Raw genomic sequence first — 26,135 nt, 5'->3', positions numbered from 1 at the left:
AATGAAGACCCACGGTTTGTCAATGGACGTGATGATCGATTTAAATATATTGGGAATTTAAATGACAAAACTGCAACTCTCCAGTTATCCAATGTTACACTGAAGGATGAAGGCAGCTACATGTGCATCTTCACCTTGTTTCCCAGTGGAAATCAGAAGACTGAAATACCTCTAAAAGTTTTTGGTATGGAAGAAAAAACAACAACTTTTATTTAGAATATTATCTGTGTTTGTGTGTCCAACAGTTATTTTCACCATATTGTATGAATGTGGACTTACTTGTGTGCTGTAACTCTCCTAGTGCCTCCTTTCACAAACATCACAGACAATCTTCCCACTTTGGGCAAAGAAGAGGTTTTATTTGCTACCTGCAAGGCTGCTGGCTCGAAGCCTCCTGCAGAGGTGAGGTGGCTCACTGGTACATTGGCAGACAAAGTGAGGATGACAACAAATTCCACCCAGTATGACAATGGTACAACTACCACAGTCAGCTCTCTGTTTGGTGTTCCTATGAGAGAGATTAATGGTCACCAGGTCCAGTGTGTCATCAGCAGTGACTCCCTGTCTACAAAGGAAACCCTGCCCTTCACCATACAGGTCTACTGTGAGTATCAGCTGTTAATAGAGTTTATTATTTGTCTTCTTTTGTGTCACTGTTCATTTAGGAATTTTACAGATTTGATCAGATCTTTTGTTTAAAACTATTTTGTATGACAGCTGTCATACAAGACAAGTCAGAATTATGATCTGAATGTGATGTTGTGCAATTTTGCTTTTTAAAGTGGCACGCAGACACACCACCCAGCATTAAACTAGGCGACAGGGTTTAATTACTAAACTACAGAAAGTCTGCAAAACGTCTTGAATAATTTCTCTTCACTGTTTAATCTGTGTTATCTGGCTATGTACAAATCTAATGCTAAAAAAGCAAAGTCTGAACATTCATGCTTTTTATAATACTCTAGATTGTTTTTTGTTAGACAGTAACCCTCAGTTACATACTTTCTGCAACAGAAAGCATTAAATATTTAAAGTTGTTCTTCTTCTTCAGGATTTTTTTCTTGCCACTTCATCACTGATCTCATGACTTTCCCTAGAGGTTATGGCTGATAAAGGGCATTGTTACCACATTGTTGCTTCTGACTGAATGATGTGACTCAACTGTCACTTTCAGCTGTCAAAGACAAGTAACATCATGCAGAAATAGACATATAGCTATTTTTTTCGAAGTGGAGAAAAATCTAAATGAAAAAGTTGCTCTCACAAGGATGAATTGATAATAAGGAAGAGGCTTGTTGGGTCATACCATAAGACAAAAATAATTTAAGCTATTTTGAAAGAGAAAGAAAGCTCATTCAGTAGCTTGTCGTTTAGTGGTGTGATACATTTGCAATGTTATGTTTCTGTGCAATTCCTCCAAAAGACAAAACTTAGCGTGAAGATACTTGGAAATGTATGACTGCCACGAAAAGATAATGGCATGGTTTCAAATCTCACACCAGAGACTATCCTTGATGTTTTTTTTAGAATCCTGTAAAATAGCACAGCAGTGTGCATGTTAGCTGTGTAACGTATAAATGGATTATTTATATTAATTATCATTTCATATGAGAAGCAAACAAAGTAGCAGTGGTTACCATGAAGTCAGGTTACAAGTAATGCCAGTGTAATTTTTGTGGCTGCTTTGATTTATATAAATTAGATATAAATTCAATCAACAACAGAGAGCATGACCCCTGCACTCCAGTGCACCAGCCACACATGTATTTTACAGGCATAACTACTCATTTCTGGTATCCACTGTGGTCTCTGTGTGTATAAAGTGCAAAGTAGCATAAATCAATAGCAGTGTCAGAATGCAACAAGAAAAAAAAATGTTTCCCCAAATGACCTTGAAAAATAGCAAAAATTCACCAAAATGTATGACTTTATCTGACATGTTAGGATTCAAACATGTGTGAAACGTTACTGTGACATCGTTTGTATTTCCTTATTTCAGGATTAAAACTTTTCTTGTTTTCTTTTTTTGCAGTCTCTCCCACAGAAGTGAACGTCAGACGGATTTCAGAGGACACATTTGAGTGTGTGGCAGCAGCCAATCCAGAAGCTAAATATGACTGGAACAGGTAAATTAGTTTGCACTGGAACATTTCAGTACTCAACGTTTTTTTTTTTTTTTTTAGTTTATCTTAATTATAATGTGTTGCAAGAGCTGGTTTGAAAAGAATTTAAACTGCACCCTGAGAGTTTGATTTATGTTCTCTGGCACCTAAAAAAAAAGCCCTGAGAGAGACAGAGAGGTGTTCTATTTCAGGCCATATCACATTATGTAGCAGTATTCGGTGAAACGTGTTCCGAAGTAACCCTTTACTGGAATGACATTACATTTTCAGTTATACAGTAATAGAGCATGTTACTAAATTCTATACTAAATTCAATAATCTCATTAGTTACCAATATGCCGTTACTTGCATTACAATTATGTGTTACAAAGGTTCTTCAGTTATGTGAATGATGGTGGATAGGAAGGGAAAAAACAAACATCAAGCATACCTTTTCTTCATAAGCACTTTGCTACAATCAGCTGATCTTAATTGGTATGAAGGGCAGAGGAAAATGCTAGAGCAGTCTACAGCCTTTGAAGAGTGAAGACATGGATTTTTTTTTTATTGCACAAAAGAAGCAGAGTGCAGTGGTAAAGTGCAAACCACACCCTGCTAGCACAGCCTAGGCTATATAATTTTCTGCACAGACAGCATGCTAGAGTAACATTAAAGGTTTACCGCTTCAATGAACGCTGGTTATGTTTGGGGAAAGTGTGTCAATGAGCGTGGGAGCTCAAACAAGAGATTTTCTCATTTTGGAGCTACTTGAGAAAACTGACGATTTTTCTGAGCTGAGTTACACAGATTGGGTTTGGAATTTAGCTTTTGCTGTGGACATACTAACCGGCATGAAAGAGCAGAATCACTACCTGCATGGAGAAAAAGTACAGAGTTGGGTGTTGCGTGAAGTGATATGAGCCACATACATGGCTCATCTTGCTAAAAGACAAATGTGCTGATGCCATGGTGAGTCATCTACTAGTCAGAGTTTAGTGACATACTGTTGTAGTCTTCTCATGGCCCAAGCCCATCTCTTAATCTCTTGCTCAACTCTCCTATCACTTGTAACCAAGACCTCAAGACACTTAAACACCTTTACTTGGAGGAGCAACTAGCCCCTGACCTGGAGTGGCCACTTCACTGTTTTCCAACTGAGAACCATAGCATCAGATTTTGAGGAACAAATTCTGTGTCCTGCTACTTCACACTCAGCTGCCAACCATCCCACTGCTAGCGGCCACTGTTAGGGGGCCACCACCTGGTGATGCGAACATAACCACATCATCCACAAAAACCAGAGAAAAGATCCCAAAGCCACCAAAGAGAAAACCTTCCGCTCCTTGGATACTCCTAGAAATTAGCTCTATAAAAACAAAAACAAAAATCAGTGAAAAAAGCAGCCTTGGCAAAGTACAACACCCACTCGGAACAGATCTGATTTAGTACTAGCAAAATGGACCACCTCTTACTACAGTTGTGCAAGGACCAAATAACAATGGGAACGTAATGATGGACCAGATATATCAAATTCCTGGGTCACAACAGAGAGCCATGAGGGACACGATTAAATGGTGAGTGTATTCCATGACCATGACAAAAACTGTATTGTTCCTCCTGAACCCGAGGTTCAACTAACAGATGGACATTCAGTACCATAATATAGACATTCCCGTGGAGGCTGAGGAATGTGATCCACCTGTAACTGAGGCACAGACTCTGGATCCACTTTTTAAAAAGGGAACTACCACCACAGTCTGCCACCCAGATGTATTGCCCTAGATGTCCACCAAACATTGCAGAGGTGTGTCAACCAAGTGCCCAAGAGCATCCAAAGCCTTCATCCTCAACTACCATCCAATACAGATTGCACCCGATAGCTATGGTGCCTCCTACGGGTGGTAAGCACCTAGGAGTGGAAGGCTAGTGCTCTCAGTGGTATAAGGATATGTTGTAGTTACAATAGAAAGACATCTTTCTTTATAAAGTATTTATTAATTTTTACTGAAATTGCTAAGATTTATTGCATCGAGCCACACAAAATAAACGCGTTAACATAATGTTTGACCTTAACGTTTTAGCTCAATTTAGCTCAATTATTTTGAGTAGAATTAAGAGTGATCTCACTTTAACCATTTTTACTGCACAACTAGAACAAGTAACCTTGGCAGAACCCCTGTTATACACTTTACTCTCTGACTTTCAGAAATCTTGAATAATTAAAAGTTTCACAAACTTTTCTTCTCTGATTAATTTAAAAACACTGACATTAAGAAAAAACAAGCAAAGTAAAGTGTATCAAGAAAGATGATATCTTCCAATGAAAGTAAAAACAAGATGTTAAAAAAACCTCTATTGTTAACACAGGTTTAGATCACATTCTACAATTTCCCATCTAAAGACAAACATTTCAAACAGAGAGCTCAAGGCTGAAATTGGTACTTTTGAATTTGAAAGAAATTAAGAAAGCGAAAGAAACTTAATGCGAACTTAGATGATAATGGACTGCTTACTTACCAAATTAAGAAACATTTCAAATAAGATTCATTAAAGCAGGGGTCTCAAACTCGCGCCCTGTGGGCCATTTGCGGCATATTGATCTGAAGAAATATTTTCAAAACGTATTATTTGAAAAATGATTTAATATGAAGGCAGTATGAGCAGAGTGTTACAGGTATGGCCCTTTAAGACTGTAGCCTCATGGGTGGTGTAGTCCTTGCTGCAGGGAGAACGTGTGGGACTGAAAAAGAAAAGTCGAAAAGTACGAGGTGCTACAGACCAGAAACAGGAGATGGAAGCATGTACATATAATAATAACCACTGCAGCCAAAAAGAGTGCCTGACGAGCCTAGTTGTAAGTAAACTGTTAAGACTCGACTGTACAGTGTGCTCATGTTTTCCTCCGAAACAATAAAGTTCTGCTGGAGCAGCCTTCCAACGCCTCTCTCTGTCTCTCGCTAGCAAAGTTGACCCAGACAGTAAAGCTAGTTCCCGGCTATGAGCCTGACACGGAACCCAAAGTATTAGCCAGAGGTCTCCTTAGCACAGTTCAGAGCCGTGGACCTGGCTGAGGTAACAAGAGAGTACAAACATGTTGAGGGATTGGCTGTGTTAGGTCAGCGACAGATTTATTTGGAAAGAAAACAATTTTCACTTGAAGTCAAAAACTAATGTGTACACTTATGTCTGCATTTTTATTTTGTTAAATACAAACAATTATAGCAAATGTGCTGCCACGTAGTTCAATGAAAGGCTTCAGATAGTTAAGAGAGAGAAAAAAAATGCGTTCATGTTTGCAGTTTTGTCTTGTTATACAATATTTGAAATTAAGAAAAACAAACAAAACACTACATTTGAGGAAATATTAGTGGTGTTTTCTTGTTTGTTTTTTTGTACTACTTCAACACTAAAGTGGCCCTCCACTGTCGGTGCCAGAACTAGCCCACGGTTCGTTTGAGACCCCTGCATTAAAGAGTACAGAGCTGGTCCACCACAGTGAAAACTCTTAAAATGGCAGCATTTGTCTGAGGATATGCAAATGAGACAATCAGGGTCCTGTGGAGTTTTGTATCTTTTTCTTGTTACATTCAATTAATTAAAACTAATTGGTTTCTGTAACAGGGCGACCTTTCGTGGCTGGATTTACAGTGAGGCAGACCAAGACAAGCATAGTAGAACAAGAGGTATTTATTCACCATATAGCTTTCAGGACATAACAATGACTCATATATCAAGCCTTTTCTCCTCACAAAACAGCAATCACTGTCTAATGACAACTAGCAGCATTAAATACTCAGCTGTCACAGGCTAAACGGTTATCCCACTAACAGGTTAGTTCTCAAATTCCAACGTTCCACCACGTTATACAATACATCAATTTCAATAAATAAATATAGACATACATTTTCATATTAATAAATATTTCACACTTTATTCTTACACCATACCATTATTATAAAAACACCAAAAACCCCAAGCACAAAAGATTCCCCACACTCCCTTAACCCATGGCCTCTTCCAAAACCTTTAAATGGCGTCTGGACCCCCGGGGAAACATTTGCCTAAACACCCCAGAGAGGACACAGGAAAGAAAGGTGAGTAATCACATCTCAGTCACTTTTTTGCACCACCTTTATTTCTAGACTTTTCGCATATACATTTACGTTAGTTCTCCTTACTGGTAACCTTTTGCTCCCAGTAACAATTCCTTTCTCCTCACAGACAACCACCACATTTCTTGTTGAGGAGCAGCTGTGCAGGAGGCTACCAACTGATTTTAAAATACTCGATAAATAATTAAACTTCTTGTATGCAAATGTTCTTCATGTGCAAATCTATGCTTAAAGTGCCATGCTAAATAAAGCGCTAGATAAGGTGCTTTTAATAAAGTGAAAGGTGTGTTTTCAGTGTGGGAGAAAGTACTCAGGACCTTCAAGTTACACACAATGAAAGGCAGAAACAAGTTTAATATTCAGAAACCTAAAGTATGTATCAGCAGCAGAATGTACCTAAAAATAAATGTCCATGTTTGTTTCAGTTCTATGAAGCTTTGAGTATTTTGGATTAGTAGTACTGCTGTGTTTGTTGCATCATATTGCTGTAATTGTTTTTATGCTTGATATATTTTGAGGTAAGTTGATCTATAGTGTTACATCATATTCTATAAGGATGTTATGTGTTTGTCTACTTTCTGCCCAGTTTGACCCATTTAGCAGAAGTCAGCCTGTTTAAGGCTCTGATATCTATTCTGTATGACTTAAAGCAGTTATGACATGGTCTGATTTTCTCACCCAATAAAGGAATATTTAATATATCAGTCTACTCTCCATTCTGTCAGAAACAGTTTTCACAGCTCGTACATTTTCTTTTTACACATATATGTAAGCATTGAGCCAAATGTAATAATGCCAACAAATTAAACGAACAATATTTGTCTCTTATATATAATACATCTATATATACACAGTCAAAGATACTTGTCTTTGAGTGAAGATTTAAGGTGATAAGAAATTTAAATAAATGCAACTTGAATCTTTACTGAAGCTCAGTGAATGACACAGAGTTCAAGCTCGCTGCCGTAATATCTCATAATAATCTAATAATACATATAATATTGGCCATATTATATTTACATTACCAAAGTGAGATGACTTTAGTCTTGTGAAAGACATAAGCTAATTGTTATTTACTAATTAATCTTAAAATGACTGTTCAGTACAGAAATGGAGCCCAACAATCATGTTTTTACAGTCCCGTGGTCTCAGCCTCAGATACTCAACAAATCAAAGGGATCGCATAAAAAAATGAACGAACAAAAAACATTTTTTCTCCTTCATTTCTGTTAAACAATGCTGTATGAAACGTTTCTCGCGGTTAGTATCATGATTCTTCCGCACTTCGTAGTACCCGCCATACGTAGTCCGTGAAGTCCTCGTACTACAAAGTGTGTAGTACGAGGTGTGCACACTATAGCTGTGTCCCAGTCGCTGGATTGGGACACAGCTATAGTGAGTGAGAAAGGTGGCTGAAAAGGAAAAACTCAATGCATCATGGGAGTCCCCCAGCAGCCTATGCATATTGCAACATAACTAAGGGAGGATTCAGGGTCACCTGGTCCAGCCCTAACTATATGCTTTAGGAAAAAGAAAAGTTTTAAGCCTAATCTTAAAAGTAGAGATAGTGTCTGTCTCCCGAATCCAAACTGGAAGCTGGTTCCATAGAAGAGGGGCCTGAAAACTGAAGACTCTCCCTCCCATTCTACTTTTAAATTCTCTAGGAACAACAAGTAAGCCTGCAGTGCGAGAGTGAAGTGCTCTAATAGGGTGATATGGTACTACAAGGGCATTAAGATAAGATGGAGCCTGATTATTTAAGACCTTGTATGTGAGGAGCAGGATTTTGAATTCAATTCTGGATTTAACAGGAAACCAATGAAGGGAAGCCAATACAGGAGAAATATGCTCTCTCTTTCTAGTCCCTGTCATTACTCTTGCTGCAGCATTTTGAAATAATTAAAGGCTTTTCAGGGACTTTAATCATAATGAATTACAGTAGTCCAGCCTAGAAGTAATAAATGCATGAACTAGTTTTTCAGCGTCACTCTGAGACAGGATATTTCTAATTTTAGAGATGTTTCGCAAATGGAAGAAAGCAGTCCTACATATTTGTTTAATATGTGCATTGAAGGACATGTCTTGGTCAAAAATGACTCCAAGGTTCCTCACAGTGTTACTGGAGGCCAAGGTAATGCCATCCAAAGTAAGAATCTATTTAGATACCATATTTCTAAGATTTTTAGGGCCGAATACAATGACCTCAGTTTTATCTGAATTAAGAAGCAGAAAGTCAGACCATCCAGGTCTTTATGTCTTTAAGACATTCCTGCAGTTTAACTAATTGGTGTGTGTTACCTGGCTTCATGGACAGATAGAATTGGGTGTCATCTGCATAGCAGTGAAAATTTATGCTATGCCTTCTAATGATACTACCTAAGGGAAGCATGTATAATGTAAACAGAATTGGTCCTAGCACTGAACCCTGTGGAACTCTATAATTGACCTTAGTGTGTGAAGAGGACTCTCCATTTACATGCACAAATTGGAGTCTATTAGATAGATATGATTCAAACCACTGCAGTGCAGTACCTGTAATACCTATAGCGTGCTCTAATCGCTCTAATAGAATATTATGGTCAACAGTATTGAACACTGCACTAAGGTCTAGCAGGACAAGCACAGAGATGAGTCCACTGTCAGAGGCCATAAGAAGGTCATTTGTAACCTTCACTAAAGCTGTTTCTGTGCTGTGATGAGTCCTGAAACCTGACTGAAACTCTTCAAATAAGCCATTCCTCTGCAGATGATCTATTAGCTGTTTGACAACTACTCTTTCAAGGATTTTTGATATGAAAGGAAGGTTGGAGATTGGCCTATAATTAGCTAAGACAGTTGGGTCTAGAGATGTTTTTTTAAGTAAAGGTTTAACCACTGCCAGCTTGAAGGCCTGTGGTACATAGCTGATTACTAGAGATAGGTTGATCATATTTAAGATTGAAGCGTTAATTAATGGCAGGACTTCTTTGAGCAGTTTTGTAGGAATAGGGTCTAAAAGACATGTTGATGGTTTGGAGGAAGTAATTATTGAAGTTAACTCAGAAAGATCAATTGGAGAAAAATAGTCTAAATGAATATCAATGGTACTAAAAGTAGCTGTAGATAATATTACATCTGTGAGGTGATTATGGGTAAATTTTTCTTAAATGATTAAAATTTTATTTGTGAAGAAGTTAAACAATTCATTACTGGTTAACGCTAAAGGAATAGTTGGCTCAACAGTGCTCTGACTTTTTGTCAGCCTGGCTACAGTGCTGAAGAGAAACCTAGGGTTGTTCTTATTTTCTTCAATCAGTGATGAGTAGTAAGATGTTCTGGCTTTGCGGAGGGCTTTCTTATAAATCAGCTTTAGGCAACGTGTTTGAGAATTACACCACGGAGTCAGGTACTTCTGGTTCGAGGCCTTATTTATCACAGGAGCTACAGTATCCAGAGTCATATGTAGTGAGGAGGTAAAATTATTAACAATATAATCGACCTCTGTTGGAGTAGCGTTCAGGTAGCTGCTCTGCTCTGTGCTGGTACAGGGCATTGAAGATGATAACAGTGGATGGATTATATTCTTAAACTTAATTACAGCACTTTCAGAACGACATCTACTGTGATGAAGTCTACTCTCCACTGCTGAGGAAATGATCAGACAGGAGAGGGTTTTCAGGAAACACTGTTAAATGTTCAGTTTCTATGCCATATGTTAAAACAAGATCTAGAGTGTGATTAAAGTGGTGGGTGGGTTCTTTTGCATTTTGAGAGAAGCCAAATGAGTCTAATAACAGATTAAATGCCATGTTGAGGCTGTCATTTTTAGCATCTACATGGATGTTAAAATCACCAACAATAATTATTTTATCTGAGATGAGCACTAAATCAGATAAAAAGTCTGAGAAATCAGAGAGAAACTCTGTGTAAGGCCCAGGTGGATGATAGATGATAAGAAATAATACTGGTTTCTGAGTTTTACAGCTGGGGTGGACAAGGCTAAGCATCAGGCTTTCAAATTAAGTCAATGTTAAACAGTCTGCTTAATAAGTCCACTGGCCTATCTCCTAAACGTCTCCATACCTCCAGACATGTCACCATCAGGTATGTCATCTGAACGTGAATTAAAACCTAAAACCAGATCATTGTTGGCAAAATGGTAGCTGCTTTAAAATCCAGAGGAAATGTTTAAAAAATGACACTGTACTCAGAGAGGCACTGTTGAGTCTTTGTTGGCTTGCAGTACAAATACTTTTTAGAAGAAACACAATGACATCATAGCAAAAACGGGAATCAGTAAACCCCCTTTTTGATGACACACACATAAACATGTGTGTCTGATCATCATGTCTTGAGGGAAAACATTTTTTTTAAATCATTCATCAAACCAGATGAATCCCCTTTAAACACTAAAATACCTTCAAAAACTGTCCAATAAAAGCAAGATGCAAAACTTTGTTGCATAATTGCACTTGAAAAATAAATATTGGCAGTAAATACAGAAGTAGGTAGGTCCATTTCAGTATAAGAAAATTATAATGTGCAACAGAAAAGTCAGTTCAAACTTGTTTGAAAGTACATGGAAGTATTTACCACTGTAGCTGTGTTGCTTTGGCTGTCCAGGACCTCTGTGGGGTGTGTAGGCTGAGTCAGCTTTCCATTTCCAGAATGTGTGCACAGATCATAGTGAAAGTTAGGACATAGTTGAATGAAATACTGTGTCCTAAAATAATATGTTTCACCCTCTAAACTCCTTCTCATGATTTTTTTAAACTGATTGCTAGTTACAAGTGTGTTAAGTTCATAAATAGACAAAGGAATCACAGAAAACATTTTTTGAAACACGTTTTATTTAAATTGTATATTTCATTATGAATAAACTTCTATACATTCAAATGCACCAGTGTCACTCAGTATTCCTTCTTGGCCTTCCTGTCTGTAGTTTTATTGCTGGGTATCAGAACTTGTTTTTTGTTTAGATGTGGCATATTGAAACATCCAATCAATGCACCACATAAGACAATAAAAACTAATTTAAAAATGGAAAAATTCCTTTAACTTTTATTCTCTTAACCTATAAACTGGTGTACAAGACGGTACACAGCTGGGCTCTGTTCATAGACACAAAGTAGTATAGTACAAAACATTAACACAAGAAAGAAATTATTTAACATATAAAGTGTTAAAATGAAAGAATACAAAATATTTATGTGACTTTTGGCACAGTTTTCTGCCCTCTCTGTAAATTCCATATTGAGTTTCTTTCATGTTTTTCCAGATCTGGCCAGTCTTTGCCACAACCTGGTGTCAAAGTAGAGGGTGCGAAGCTACAACTGCTGAGTCTGACCTCTGATCTAAATGGCCTCTATCAGTGTGAAGCATCTAACACATATGGAAGTAAACACAGTCAGCTCTATGTGCATGTGGCATCAGGTGAGGTCAGCTTGAATTTAGCTGCGCAGTTTGTCCAAATCTTTCTGAATTTGTTTCTGAGTTTTGGATTTTAACTGATGTTGTGCATTTCTGATGTTATTCAGTTTTATTTTCTGTGGAATGAACTAGAATAGTACCACACATGTGCTACCCCTCCAAAGGGTAATATAAATACAAACTTGAACATGTAATCTTTGAGTAAAATCTCTCCCTATGGAAAGTCACTGATTTTCCAGACATGTCCAAATGGCAGGTTCCTTGGTAAGCATCTAATTTAGCTTAACAAGTGGTTGTCTTAAACTACAAATAGCATCCAACAAACAAGTTAATGAATAGGCAACTGATCCTCTAACGAGTTCATTACACAATATTATTCAATCACCACTGAAGCTCAGAGCATGTACCACCATGTCAAGTTTGTTTCATGTACTTTAGTGCACCAGAACTTGTCAGTACAAGAAGTCTTTAATTTGTTAATTGGAGGTGTTGCATGGCGTTTGAATACCATCTGAGTCATCTAAATATGTAATATAAAAATGAATTCCATGAAACTGGGAACTCATTCTATTCTTCCTTTTTGTGTCCCTGTAGGAACATGTTCTGCTGCTTGGACTTTATTTGGCCTTTTGTTTTTCCTGAATGTCATTGCAGCTGCACTTTGGTGTTATTCGAAATCTGGATATTCTCAAAAGTACTTCGAACAATAACTCTGCATCTGTTGCGGTGGCGTAGAGTTAAAGTTTTTATCGCTTCCAAACATTCCAGACCTAATGATAAACTGTGAACAGCTGTGTCATTCTTTTGTATTTTTTCACAGGAGACGTCGTCTAGTTTTAAAAGATTCTAAAAATGGGACAAATGGCGAAGCAGAAATGCTCGCAGCAAAGGTAGAAGTCTCTTTTGTTTCCCTCAAATATAAACATAATCCTCAATATATGTGTGCAGTTGTTTGCTATGTACAAGTCATTTTATTAAATTTTCTTTTTTGAAATATTTGAACATCTCAGTAAAAAAATTAGTATTATTGTACCATTATTGTGTTGTGACTATTATAGGAGTTAAGTTTAAATAGTCTTTGTAAAATCTGCAGATACTCTGAAAATCTTGCATATTCAGTCATAACTACAATACAGTTTAAAATAAATGATCTGAATTGTCTCCCTCAGACATCTCAGCTGGCAGATGCGGAAAGCAAAAATGGACAATACAGTACCTGTACTGAGGGGACCACCAATGTGTCATTGCAGACTGGTTAATGAACAGATAAGGAACAGGCTAAAGTGGTTGGTATCATTTAAACTCCTCCCTCCATTGATATCTATCCATTTATGAATGTTAGGACCTCATGACTAATTTGACATTTCATCAGTAACATGGGCAGTAGTAGTCCAGCGAATAGTTAACTCGGTATCCTTTTGTAGAGTCGTGGTAATCCTCCTATTGTACCTTCTCCCACAAAGGGGGAAACACCTGCTATGCTGCTCTTGTGTGCCATTGTAAAGCTTTCATGTAAAGGCACCTCTCCTAGTATCTTCTCCACAGTCTCGACACTGTGCTGTGAAAACACAGAGCAAACTTTCTTGCAACAGCATGTATGAATATGCTAGGCTTAGGGGTTAGGGTAGGGTTAGGGGTGGGTTTTACTGATCTGAAGGATCAGTAAACAACCAAGTATGCTGATATATTAATGCTGACCTTCAGTCAACTAAATTCTATCTTGCATAGTTTTGGTTGTTTATGACCGCTTGGTTTTACAATGCAGCATACCAAACAAACAAAGCCTTAAACCATCACACAACCACAAAAACTTCCAGTGTGTCATATACTGTGTCATATTCTTACACTTTATTGTTTGTTTGTTTCTTATTTTGTTTTCGGTAGATGGTGATGGGGATGGATGTTTGTCTTTGTAGCAACTTCTTGAAAGCCTTAAATCATTGAAGTGTGTTGTTTGCCTTGTTTTAAATGTAACCAGCTTTAAGTTTCTGTGTTTGATTTACGTTTTTTTTTTCTTTTCTGAAATTTCAACACTGCATTTTTTTGTTTTGTAATTGTCTTTATGATGTGTTACATTGCTCATGTTTTTACCTCTTTTTTTAATGAATTGTAATTGCATTAATATTATAAGAACCTGTTCCTCAGTACACATATTTTTAGTGTGTATACCACACCTGTTATCCATGATATATCTATCAAGTCTCCTGCCACTCCTAATTCACGTGAGCAGTGTTTTGACTACATTCATTTCACAAGTCTACACAGCTTCTCTGTAGCTTTGGCTTACTCATAATAGGTTTGACCAGAAGAATGATTACAGTGATCAACTGATTGTGTTATCAAACGAAATATCTCAGAAGTGCTGCGTACGACAGAGGAGTAACGTAGCATTGTTCCAGTGAAGGCTCCTGTGCAAACAAAACTTAGAAACTTTGTCATACAACTTTGAACTGCAGTGGGGGGGGGGGGTTTGAGACTGAGTTACCTAACGTGTTTCAATACTGTCTACTACACAGGAGAAAAGGAAAAAAACCTCACACTCTATTTTCATAAATTCTTTATTCTTTCAAGTAACATACCAACATTATTACCTTGGGAACTGTGTTTTAATCATTTAATATTAAGCTGAATATGCTTTTGAAGCTGCTGAAAGCAGAAGGGGATCCAACATGGTACTAGTGATGCATATCTAATAATTTAGCCAGTGGTTGTGAGTCTATAAAAAGTATAAATAGAGCTAGATAAATTCAGACTGTTCTTGGCGGACGAATCAGTGTTAATTAAAGAAGATTCTATCCAGCCCCTGGAAGTTTAATGGCAACCTCTATCTCACTGCTAACAGAAACTGCTTTCAGGCACAATCGATGTTTTTTTTTTTGTTTTGTTTTTTTTAAACTGACTGAATAAACTGAAGAGCTTATTTGGAAAAAATGCTCTTGGAGAATGTACAATTTTAGTCAAACTGGAAAGTCAGGATGTCTCAAACTCTACTTTTTTGTTTTCACAAGTTACTGTTTTATGTTATGAATCCATGATTTTTGACTTTAATTGCAAAAATAAAAAAATTACCAGCATGTCCCTGAATATCTTATTAATATAGAAAAAAAACCTTTTATTTCTTTGTTTTATCGAATGCTGCTATATCCCACATCAATGGCTGTCTAGTAGCTAACAGGAACAGTTTCCACATGACAAACCATAGTTTTAATGAGTTATAATTACTTATTTTTTTAGTGGTTAAGCCTGCACATAACCTCACAAACATGACCGCACATAAGCGAGACACTCTTTTATTCACACTGACTCATGTAGTGTCTACAAAATGGAAACTCCTTGGTTTGGTCAATGATTGACCAATGTCTGAGTTTGTGTGTGTACGTTTCACTTGAAGTCAGTGTTTGCAGTGTCACAAAGATGTCTTACTTCCCACCTCACTAGATTACCATGATAACTCATGGTGAACACATAATGAACTGGAGATGGTTTAAAGTCCTTTAAATGAGTCTTCTAATGAACTATGAATGATATGGAGTCTCTGCTGAAACCTGTTAAGACATATCTCACTATTCCCACCAAATGATGACCTTCTGGGAAGTTACACTAGAATTTATAAAATATTTGGTTAGTGACACAGAAAACCTATAAATATGTTTTAAACCACAAAATGGAAACAATAGCAACAGTCAGCTGTTTATCTTGACAAATATTTGATCAATGTAATTCATTTCACTTTGATCTGTCCACAAACCAAGAAATTTCCTGGCTGTGGCATAGTGTCAGACCATGAATGCACAGAGTAGACTATGATTTTTTGTGCAGTGCCTTGACAGTATAACAACCCCTTATGTGCAGCTTAATGTCACTTTAAAAATAAATAGCAGCACAACAATTTACCAGAGCTCTTGCCCTTATTTCCAGCTACTGTGTTTCCTGTTGTCCCCCTTTTATTTTTTGTATTTTTATTAAGGATTATCACCCATTTCAATTAAGTGGAACTTAAGTATTCAGTTCTGTGTAAAGGAAGAGTTAAATGTGTGAGTGAAGAAAGACTGGATTAATAAAGAAAGCTGCAGACCTAGCTATGTTGAAGTTGCTTCATGCTAAGGCCCCCGAGTCCAGTAAAATGCTTAACACTCATTATGCCTATATAGTGTCACAGTTGTGGATGTTAATAAGGGAGGAGATAAAGATCAGCTTTTAAGAATTTTTAATGAAATAAGTGAACTTTTTATGAAAAATATGACAGATTTTTATCATCCGGTGGATTAAAGGTAGTGGTTGTGTTTTGTGTGGTGGTGGTATAATGTCTGAGGAAGAAATGTGCTGGGGGAAAAATCTTGGGTGCTCATGATCAGACATAACTTGAAAGTTTAAAGCTCAAAGTTGTCTCTTCTTTTATTATGTGTCATTTGGTGTTAAGGACTGGCTGTATGCAGCAGGCAGGATAGGAGATAAAAGCAGACTCATAGGCATCCTATTGTCTAATATTAATTGTATTAAAGTCATAAATTCTCAACAGACAATCTTGCACTGAGAGATCAGATGATGTTTCTGTAAAAAAAGAGAGAGAGAGAGATTTTGTTGTTTATCCCTGCAGAGTGATTCCATTAGCACAAAATCATGTCATAGAATAAATGGAAGCAACTTACTTGGATCGTTGTTTGCAGACTTTTCTCATAATGGCCAAAGCAGAAATTGTAATAACAAGGAAACACACACAACGTACAATAACTGCTGTTGCATCATGGATTCCACTTGATTCAGCTTCGTCTGTGGAAAACAAAGTGACTCATTTCACTTGTGTTACTTAATTAACTTGTCTTCACTTCCATTAGAAACGGGGGGGGGGGGGGGGGGGGGGAATTAGATCGTTGTTTTCATGAAGGAAGTCAGTAATCCTTATACATGCCCTGTGGTACAGCTAAGCTGTAACACTTCAGGCGCTCACAAAATGTGCCTTATTGTAATTCAGCTTCATATCAAACCCTGAAACATGACAGCTTTATAATTAAGAAATGGTCATGTGAGATTTTGATGGGGAGAGCAATAAATGCTGCCCCAGAATCTATCCATAGAATCTTTAGTGTTGTAAGATACACAAATAGGAATGCTATGTCAGTGCAGTCACAGCTTCTGGGCTCTGTTGTGTGTGAATATAGTGGCAAGTATAGTTTAGTGTTCCCCTAGAAATACCTGTGCAGGATTGCCAGCCCCAAAAACAATGTTAGAGGAAACTCAAGTTCGCCCATCCCTCTTTATAGTGTTTCAAACCACTGGTAAACCCATAAAGACTTGTGTCTTTGACAAAAAAAGAGACAAGCTGGTGAGGACAGTGCAAAAATTTCCCCCTCTTCATGTTTCCATTTCCCACCTGCCTCCCACAGTGTTCAGTCAGTAATTGATTAGCCAGGTGTGTTCATTTTTTTATGGCAATACAATAGCCATTTTTGACTCTGTTATCTTTGTGTTTAAAAGCTCTGTTTTGTTCTTTGCTGCTCCATAAGGAATGCTTGTGTTTTGTCTGTTATAAAAACTATACAGGAACTCACCTGTAATCATGAGCTCCCATTTCTGTTCGAAGACTCCTGAGTCTGTGGTCATTTCACAACTGTAGTTTCCTTCGTGAGATTTCTGGGCTCCCTCTATGATTAGTGCATACAGTTGGCTTTTTAAGGTGGACATGCTTAGATTCAGGATGGCAGCTGCAGCAAACCCTATAATTCTCCTGTCTGAGGTTCTCTGATTACTGGTTAAGGTCACAGAGCTGCTGTTTAAGGCTTTCTGTGGCCTGAAACTAAACAGATGAGTCCCATTCCTTCTCCATGTCAGGTAAAGGAGGTCGCTGATTGAGTTATTGCTACAGTGCAGGGTCACTGTGCTCCCAGCTGTCAAGGAGAGGCAGTTCCCAGCTGAGGAACAAAGCAAACTCAGATCATAGTTCTCATTTTTGCTGCATCCAAAGAATTTGTAATGTCATTTACATTTGAATTACGCAACAAGAAATTTAACCTGTTTCCAAATAATTCTGATGCCTCATGATATATATTGTATAAAATTTAAATAAAATTATTTGCAAATCATTTAAATTCTCTATTTTATGCTATACATTCTTCAAGGGACATATACACCTCATATTAAATAAAAAATCATTGTATTCTGGTTTTATTTACATTTTGCCGCATTTTGCCCATGCTGACTCTAAGCTGAGGCCAAGACCCCAAAACATTAACTGATCTCAGTGACAGCCCATATCAACTATAGACTCAGCTGATATGCCAATACATATCTAACTGCTACATCTCAGTTTTTTCAACTTTTCTATGGATGCTGGTTTCTCTTCACCTCTGCTTTTTCATGCAGTGCTGGGGTAGACGTGGGCAGTGTTAATCAATATCATGCAGAAGGGTGTGGAAGTTTTGTTGTCTCGCACACTGAATTACAAATTTTTCTTCATGCTTTTATTTTGCCTTGTGTGCTTTATTGTCATTTATTGTTCAGTTGTCTCAAAAACTACACCACTTTTCTATTCTGGTGTTGACTTTTAGAGCTCTAAGACAACTTTTACATCATAAATTCCCAGCAGATCCCTGAAGCCATGTACTAAAAAAAATAAATAAATAAATAATTGTAATTAAAATGCAGAAGAAATATATGAAATCAAAGGTTAACTTATTGAAATAATTCAGCAATAAGGAAACTGTGCTTGGTATAAACTGACTATTCCACATAACAGACAGGTCTGGCCCAGATCTGGTGTCAAGCCGGCACTGCTGGCTGACTTCTGGCATGGTAAGTGATATGTCATCCAGATATGGGCCAGGCCTGGCATAGATGATACTGTTTATGTGATGGCATGCCACATCTGGCCTGATTGTGGTTTTGTTTATGTGGCCCAGGCTCATAGAGCCCAGGTGCAGTTATAAGTGCAGTTATGAAAAAATAATACAGAAAGATTTGTATAAAATTAAGTCAGCATTTTGGGTAGAATTATTTTATTTTATTTTATTTATTTATTTATTTATTAAATGTGTTATCAGACCCTTATAGATTTGCATGATAGAAGGCTGAGAACTAAAGGAGACAAAGCTTTTGCTAAAGTAGACTCTGCAACTTTCTACCATTTAGATCTGTGAGACTGAGATCTGTGGACAAGATCTTTTTCTTGTTTCTTCTCATTTTTGTCGTGAAGTGCTTTGTGGTAGTTCTCTTTAAAGGTGCTATATAAATAAATGTTCCTTTTTTTTATAAAAGATCTATAAAGAACCTTTCTAACAAAAAAACACAACTAAAAATAACTTTCCCAACTTATATTTTTAGGGGGAAAAAACACATTTTCCAAATTGTCAAACTGTTCCTGTAGGTTATACCCATTGTCATAAAAAGCTAGATAGATACCTGCTTCCAGGAAAATACAGATGCAACATATCAGTGTCGAGGTCCGGTTAATGCTCAAATATCTGAGAAAGTCTCCCATAGCAACTTGAAGAAAAGATTATTTAGAAACAAGATTTCAGTATAACCGACTCAAATTATAAAAGTTAAATTATAAATAAGATGTAATTATCAAGAATGTCCTGGACAGTGAAGCTGCACTTAATAAACAGTCTACCACAAAAATATCACATGAAGCATTGCATTGTCTTTTTAACTACATAAAACTAAAGAACTGCAGCCAAAGAGCAGAACTTAAATAAGATGTGATTGTAGTCAGATACCTTAAATTGTTAGTAAAAAAGATTACATCCTGTGTAAACCTACATGTGTCACAACAAAAATAGCAACAACATTTTCTTACCGGTACTCAGTGGCATGTGTTATTTGTGTCCTTATCTCTACACAACACCTTTAACAACTTTAATGCCACAAAAAAAGATTAAACTGTATATGTAATAATCATAGCAATTATACTGTAGAGCATCTATAACAGATATACAACCAAAGAGTTAGCCTTACCTAACTACTTATACGGCACAAGAATATTTTTCATACAGGAAGTGAATGACATTGGTCTGTGACCATGTGAGTGGTGTGACTTTTTTGATTGGTTGGATCACAATTTGGAGAGGATGTTGTGAGAGTGACTTTTGTTCACAGTGACACTGACAAGATGGCCACTGAGCAACATTAAAAGTTAAACCAATTTTTAATACAGTTATTCATACTTCAGGTATTGGTTAGCTTTAAATTCATGGTAGCCCAAATATTTCACTTAAAAAGAAAAGATATGAAAAGATATTTAGGTTTGAATATATCCCTGAAGATGGAGAACACATTGTGATAGGACACGCTGACAGTGACATATATTTTCCCAGCAACACAGTAGGAGGTCACAGATCACATGTTTTTGTTTTGTTTTTTCATGTCTGAAAATCCATAAAAGTTCCCCTGATGCTATCAAAAATAGTCCTACAATGAAGTGCAATTGAGCATTTCACTGCTTTGTGCTCAGATAAGACGCTGTAGATTGCATGCTGCATGGCTTAAGATGAATGTGAAAATGTAATGGCCTTGACCTTCAATGCAGGTGAGATGCAGGCTAATTTTTTTATACTTTGTTCTGACCGTGCTTCTGTTTTCTTGACATGGCATTTTGCCTTGTTTAAGATTGTCTTGTGATGCCATCAAATATGTGTGGGAGAGAAACGCATCAGTGGAAGGTTTTTGCTCAGTCTTATCTTGAATTTTACATTTAATTTTCTAACTAGTCAAAAACAGTATGTTTGTACTCTCTTCAGGAGCTACATCACAACATCCCAAACAGCCCATCATCTAAATGACAAAAAAAGAGCAAAAAATTCTGTGTGAAGAAACTCTTCTAGTTCCATAACTTATTCCCTTTCTAGCATCAAAACAGAATGTGAGTGCGAATGGTTGTCTGTCCCTGTGTGTTAGCCCTGTGACAGACCGGTGACCTGTACAGGGTGTACCCCGCCTCTTGCCCTGTGACAGCTGGGATAGGCTCCAGCACCCCCCGCGACCCTGAAAAGGATAAGCGGAAGTGAATGGATGGATGGATAAAAATTCAATCCCATCTAAGATGGCAAAACATACTTTTTATGTAGTTATTCGCACATTAGACTTTGCTTTAACTTTAAAAGAATTTATCCTAGCACCTTTTTTTAAATGCCCCCAAAATATAAGAATTTCCCATAAACTGAATTGAAATTTATTGTTATAGAAGTCCTAAAAGATATGTCTCAAAATTTACACCTGCACAGCTTAAACAAATGACCCAGAAGGAGGGGAGTTTTCAACATCTACATATTCCATGTCGACAAGATGGAATGACTTCCATCCATCTATGGACATAACCATCTGTGAGGTCTGTGCCCACAGACAGTATAAAAAATGGACATTGCTAGTGTGATGTCACACACTGTTTGCTGATGTTTTGAAGCCTCAAGATGAACATTTCTACCATTAAAAAAAACATGTAGCAAGGAGAGATTAAATAACAGCACACTCATTATACAAAACAGAATGACCAAGGTTTTTTTATTTATTTATTTTTTAGTTTGACCCAAATTCGTTTAGTTTGATCATAAATTCAACAGAAAAGTTTGTGTTCAAGACCTCAAGCATTACCAATGCTTACAGGGAACCAGCAGTAACGCCATATACAGAACATGACTAACTGCTAGCTGCCTTACGTACTCAGTGAGACACACACACTGGCTATTTCTGGTGTTTCCTCAGTAACAGTCTTTGCAGCAACAACAACAATTCACTACAATCCCATTGTTACAGAGGGAACTGGGCAAAGTTTGTGGAAAGACTTAAAACATTCTCTCAGCTCAACTCCCCTGTGAGTTCATCCAAAGTTTCTTTACCAAGTCAAAATTCAAATGTCCATTACCTCATTTCACTGGTAAAAGTCTCTCAGCTGGCTCAGATCTCAAAAAACTCACTCAACTCTCCAAAGGAATTGCAGGAAAATGTGAGGCAGGCTATCTCCTGAGGGAGGAAGCAGGAAGCAGACTGAAAACATGGGCAAATTCCAGTGACGTGAAACGGTGAGCTATGGGTAAACACAGAAAGCACAAGTCAAATAGCCAGAATGATACTACCACAGTGTAGTACAACAATCCAGCAGAGATGAGTCATCTGCCAAAGGGTGATTTCTGGTATTTGCCCAAAAATTATTGCTTGTGATTACACAGTTGTAAATGGCTTGCTGGCCTACAATCTTTCAAACATATGCTAAACATATCTTTCATGAGCAACAGAGCCAGAAAGAACATCCTTGTCACAAGGTAGATGCTCCAGTCAATTTGTTTTGCTAAAATGGCTTTTTTTAATTTATCACTGTAAAAAATGTCATTGACATCTTTTTCAAGAGAGAGAGGAGCTGAAATTGCAACAAATATTTTATCAAGAAAATTTAAGTGGTAAAAAGGGACCAGATTGATTATTACATAATGAGCAGCGTCATAAAGTACAGGTCATTTCCTTATTTTATATATAACCCCTTCATAAATCCTGTTCACTAAAGTCTATTTACCAATGTAAGCAAAGGTATTAAACATAGAAAATACACAGAAATATTAGAAATCCTCTTTTGGTGTACAATCACTTTTATCACAAGCTGAAAGTGAGCTTTAATGCTGCACTGTAGTAAAATGCGGATGGGGTGTTTTCTATGTGTTATTTTAAGGTCTTCACCTTAACATATAAAGCACCTTGAGGTTAATTTTGTTGACTGATTGACAGTACGGTGCAACTTCACAGTGATTATCTCGCCACTGTGAAGTTGCAATATTTGCTTTTAGTTCACCCCCACATTGGCCCTTTCCAAGTGTGGGTGATTTACTTCTTTCAAATGCTGACTCAGGCTTGGCCTGGACCACTGATCTCTTTCCATGTCTTTGGCAATTGCTTTTTCAGTAACTAGTGAAGCATGAGAGACATAGAGTCTCTTTCTTGTAGTGCATGAGGGTGGAATGACTGGTATCACCTGGACCTGACAATTCTTAGGAAAAACACTTGGGCAAATTGGCATGATGACATTGATGCAGTCATGTTGTTTTGGAATGTGTGGACCCAAGGAGAGACAGAGATGAGCAAGTTAATACCAGAAAACAAATCTTTATTTGTGTTTGCTGCTGAAAACAAAGTCCAAAAATCCATCGAAGGCATGGAGGAAAATACACAAGCAGCCAAACAATGAGCATGGAGCAACAAACAACACAACAGCTTTAGGGTTTAAATAAACAAGAGGAGCTCAGGGCAGAGTGGAGAAACCTGTGGAACTACACACAGTTGAATTAAACCTGATAACAAGACATGGGAAAGTATAATATTCAATAAAAGGACTAGATGTTACAATCCCTGATAATGCATTGCTTCAAATGGAGAAAGTCTTGAAGGATGGCTGTTATGAGGAAAGGCAGCCCAGAAACTTTACCAGCGGGACACATCGTTGTGTGCCTCAACTTCACAAGGTGTGTCAGTCTTTTAGCCAAGCAAATCCGCCATTTTTTTTCCTTCCTTGTTTAGGTTTAGGTATTAGAGATTTGATCTAGATTATCATTTTAAAATTTGGGGCACATCGTCAGTAGCGGACCTTGAATTCATCGGGTGTTTCGGCCATTATCACTAGACACCCTCATTCAAGTAGGCCCTGCCAGGGTTGATCAGGCCCCGGAGTGTGTCACTGGTTTATGTTAAATTGTTATTTCTCTTCTACTTTCTTCTGTTTAGTTTTCTACATTTATTTTCTTCTATCAATTCACTGCAACTGAGAAGTAATACTTACCTCTTTAATATTTATGGAGCCTCACTTCTTCAAAGGGATAGAAAAGGTGATAGAGAGAAGTAAGACAAAAGAGACAAGTCAGGAGAGAGCAGAGAGGAGAGCCAGAAGGGGAGCACCTGATCTGGCATCCGACACCGCCCCGGCGGATCGGGCTGTACGCTCTACCTCCCCACTGCCTCCCAGAAAAGGGAAGAAGAGCAGAGGGGAGAACAGTAGAACATTTATCCTTTTCTTTTTTTCTCTTTCATTCCTCCTTTAGGCTTCACTACCATGAGGTTAACTGCATGGCCCCCAGGAGGCCCTGAGACAGCTGTATCAGTCATGTTAGGTTTTCTACCCTTTTGACGCCCCCTGTTGAGGCAGGCCTACCATGGGTTGATCAATCCTGAGCATGTGTCTCGCAGTTACCTGACTGCCTTAGCTGCCCAAGTGATGTCAGCACTCTTTAGCAACAGCCAGTGGCTGGTCCTCTCAGCAGTGTTAGCCAATTCTCTTATAGCCTGCCGTTACGCCTGTCCTCTGATTCTAATCTCTCTAAGCAGTTTTGCTGTTACGCTGGCAACAAAGCCCCTACACCCCACTTCCACCTGGTGCACCTTGATCTTCCAGCCTCTGTCCTCTGCGTCAGCTGCCAAGTTGGCATACCACAGCTTCTTACGCTCAAATGCTTGCTCAGTTGCATCTTCCCACGGCACCGATAGCTCAATGACGTACACAAGTCCACTTGCATCTGCCAATCCCTGGCAACCTTCAGCGGGCCCAGGTCCAGGGTTGAAGGGCTAGGCCTCAGCTTTTCCCCCTACCGGACAAATGCTGATGAATACTGACGTTCCTCTTGGTTCATGAAAGGTTGAGCGTTGATGGATTTTCTCTTGCACTCAACTTTCTCGGCTAGACCCCTGAGGACCTGATTGTGTTTCCATGTGTATCTGCCTTGAGTAAGGCTAGTCCTACAATCAACCAAGATGTGCTTGAGTGTTGCTGGGACTGTACACAGGGGGCAAGATGGGTCCTTTCCAAACCATAGCTGCAGATTTATTGGGGAAGGCAGCACATCATATGTAGCTCGGATGATGAAACGTAGTCTATTAGACTCCATTCCCTAACTTCACAGTGCTTATCTCGTCAGAAACCTCATCACCCCTCTAAAACCACTAAAACTAACAGCACCTATAGTGGGTGATATTAGACGATGGAACATGATCCCCTTTCTCTCTCTACATTCACGAATCGAATCTATTAAAATGAATATTCTGCCAAGATTATTATATTTATTCCAAACACTACCAATACCTATTGATTCAAGTCGATTGAACGAATGGGATAAAATAATATCGCGGTTTATATGGGGAGGGAAGCAGCCGAGGGTTTGTTTTAAAACTTTACAACTACATAAGAAGGCGGGAGGATGGGGGTTGCCGTCACTAAAAAAATTATTTTCGGGCTGCTCAGTTGAAGACTGTGGTCAATTGGTGTGATACAAGCTACCAAGCACAATGGAAGACCATTGAGGAGAGCATGTTTTCCTCTCCAATACAAGCTGTCGTGATGGATTCAAACATTCGTGAATGTATTGACAAGATTTGCAACCCCTGGGTGTCATGTACACTTACTGTATGGAGAAAAGTCGTGAAAGAATTTAAATTGGAACGGGATTTGGCTCTATTTAAATGGTATGCATATGATTTTGACTTTGTCCCGAATAAATTGGACTCACGTTTTAAAAGTTGGTCTGCTAAAGGGTTATCTACATTTGATAGTCTGATTAAGGATGGGAACTTAATTAGTTTTGACACACTGAAACAGAAATACAATCTAGAAAAACAGGATTTTTATCAATACTTGCAAACAAGACACTATATAAAGACAACAATCGGTGTGATGTCAAACACTAATGTGGAATTGGTAACTCTGTTTAGACAGGCATACAGTGGGAATGTCAATACAAGACTCATTTCTTTTCTATATAATTTTCTTATAAAAAAGCTTCCCCACTCAACTGACTATGTGAAGATGTTATGGGAAAAGGAGGGAGGGGTGTGTATTTCAAGGGATGAATGGACTCAGATGTGGGAATGGCAATGGAGGACTACTTCCTCCAGCAGCTGGAGGGAATTTGGATGGAAGTCTTTGATAAGGTTCTTTATTACTCTGTGTCAAAAGGCTCATTATGATGGGAATCCTCCTGTGTGTTGGAGAAACTGTGGACACCAACGAGCACACCACACCCATATTATGTGGGACTGTCCTTTGTTACGAACCTACTGGAAAGACATTCATGGTACATTACAAGGCATTTTTGACTGTACATTCCCTCTGGACATGAAGACAATCTTTTTTGGTTGTATACCGCAGAACTGGTCTAAAAATGATATATGCCTGTTAAGAGCGTTACTTGTTGCCAGTAAGAAAGGTATAACTAAGAAATGGTCCTCGCAAGATATACCGACTCTATCATTATGGTGGGAAATTACGCTAGAGATTTATAGGATGGAGGAGGTAACAGCTTATGTCAATGATAGGGTGGGTTGGTTCTGCTCGTGTTGGGATAAGTGGGTCCTATATGCCAATACCCATAAGCCGAATCTTATTTTCAAAGCTGGAAATTACCAACCTAGTTAACTAGTCACTCTCGACAGTTTTTTTTTTGTTTGTTTGTTTTTTGTTTTGTTTTTGTTTTTGTTGTTTTTTTTTCTTTCTTTTTTTTTATTATGTTTTGACTTGTTTTTTTCCTGTAAATGGTGTTGATTAATGCCT

General features: G+C 37.9%; 1 protein-coding gene across 1 annotated transcript; it reads left to right on the top strand.

The window, feature by feature from the left end:
• Positions 1-4: 4 nt before the first annotated feature.
• On the top strand, positions 5-14,687 carry LOC134645562 (nectin-4-like). The gene is made up of 8 exons (XM_063499045.2): positions 5-184; positions 302-604; positions 2,033-2,126; positions 11,472-11,626; positions 12,218-12,317; positions 12,444-12,513; positions 12,793-12,909; positions 13,508-14,687. The coding sequence occupies exons 1-7, from the start codon at positions 121-123 to the stop codon at positions 12,880-12,882; spliced, it is 876 nt and encodes a 291-aa protein (XP_063355115.1). The 5' UTR covers positions 5-120; the 3' UTR covers positions 12,883-12,909; positions 13,508-14,687.
• The last annotated feature ends 11,448 nt before the right edge of the window (positions 14,688-26,135 follow it).

Source organism: Pelmatolapia mariae, linkage group LG16_19 (genome assembly GCF_036321145.2).
Source record: "Pelmatolapia mariae isolate MD_Pm_ZW linkage group LG16_19, Pm_UMD_F_2, whole genome shotgun sequence".
In the NCBI taxonomy this organism is placed as follows: Eukaryota; Metazoa; Chordata; class Actinopteri; order Cichliformes; family Cichlidae; genus Pelmatolapia; species Pelmatolapia mariae.
This window is presented reverse-complemented; position numbering and strand designations above follow the sequence as displayed.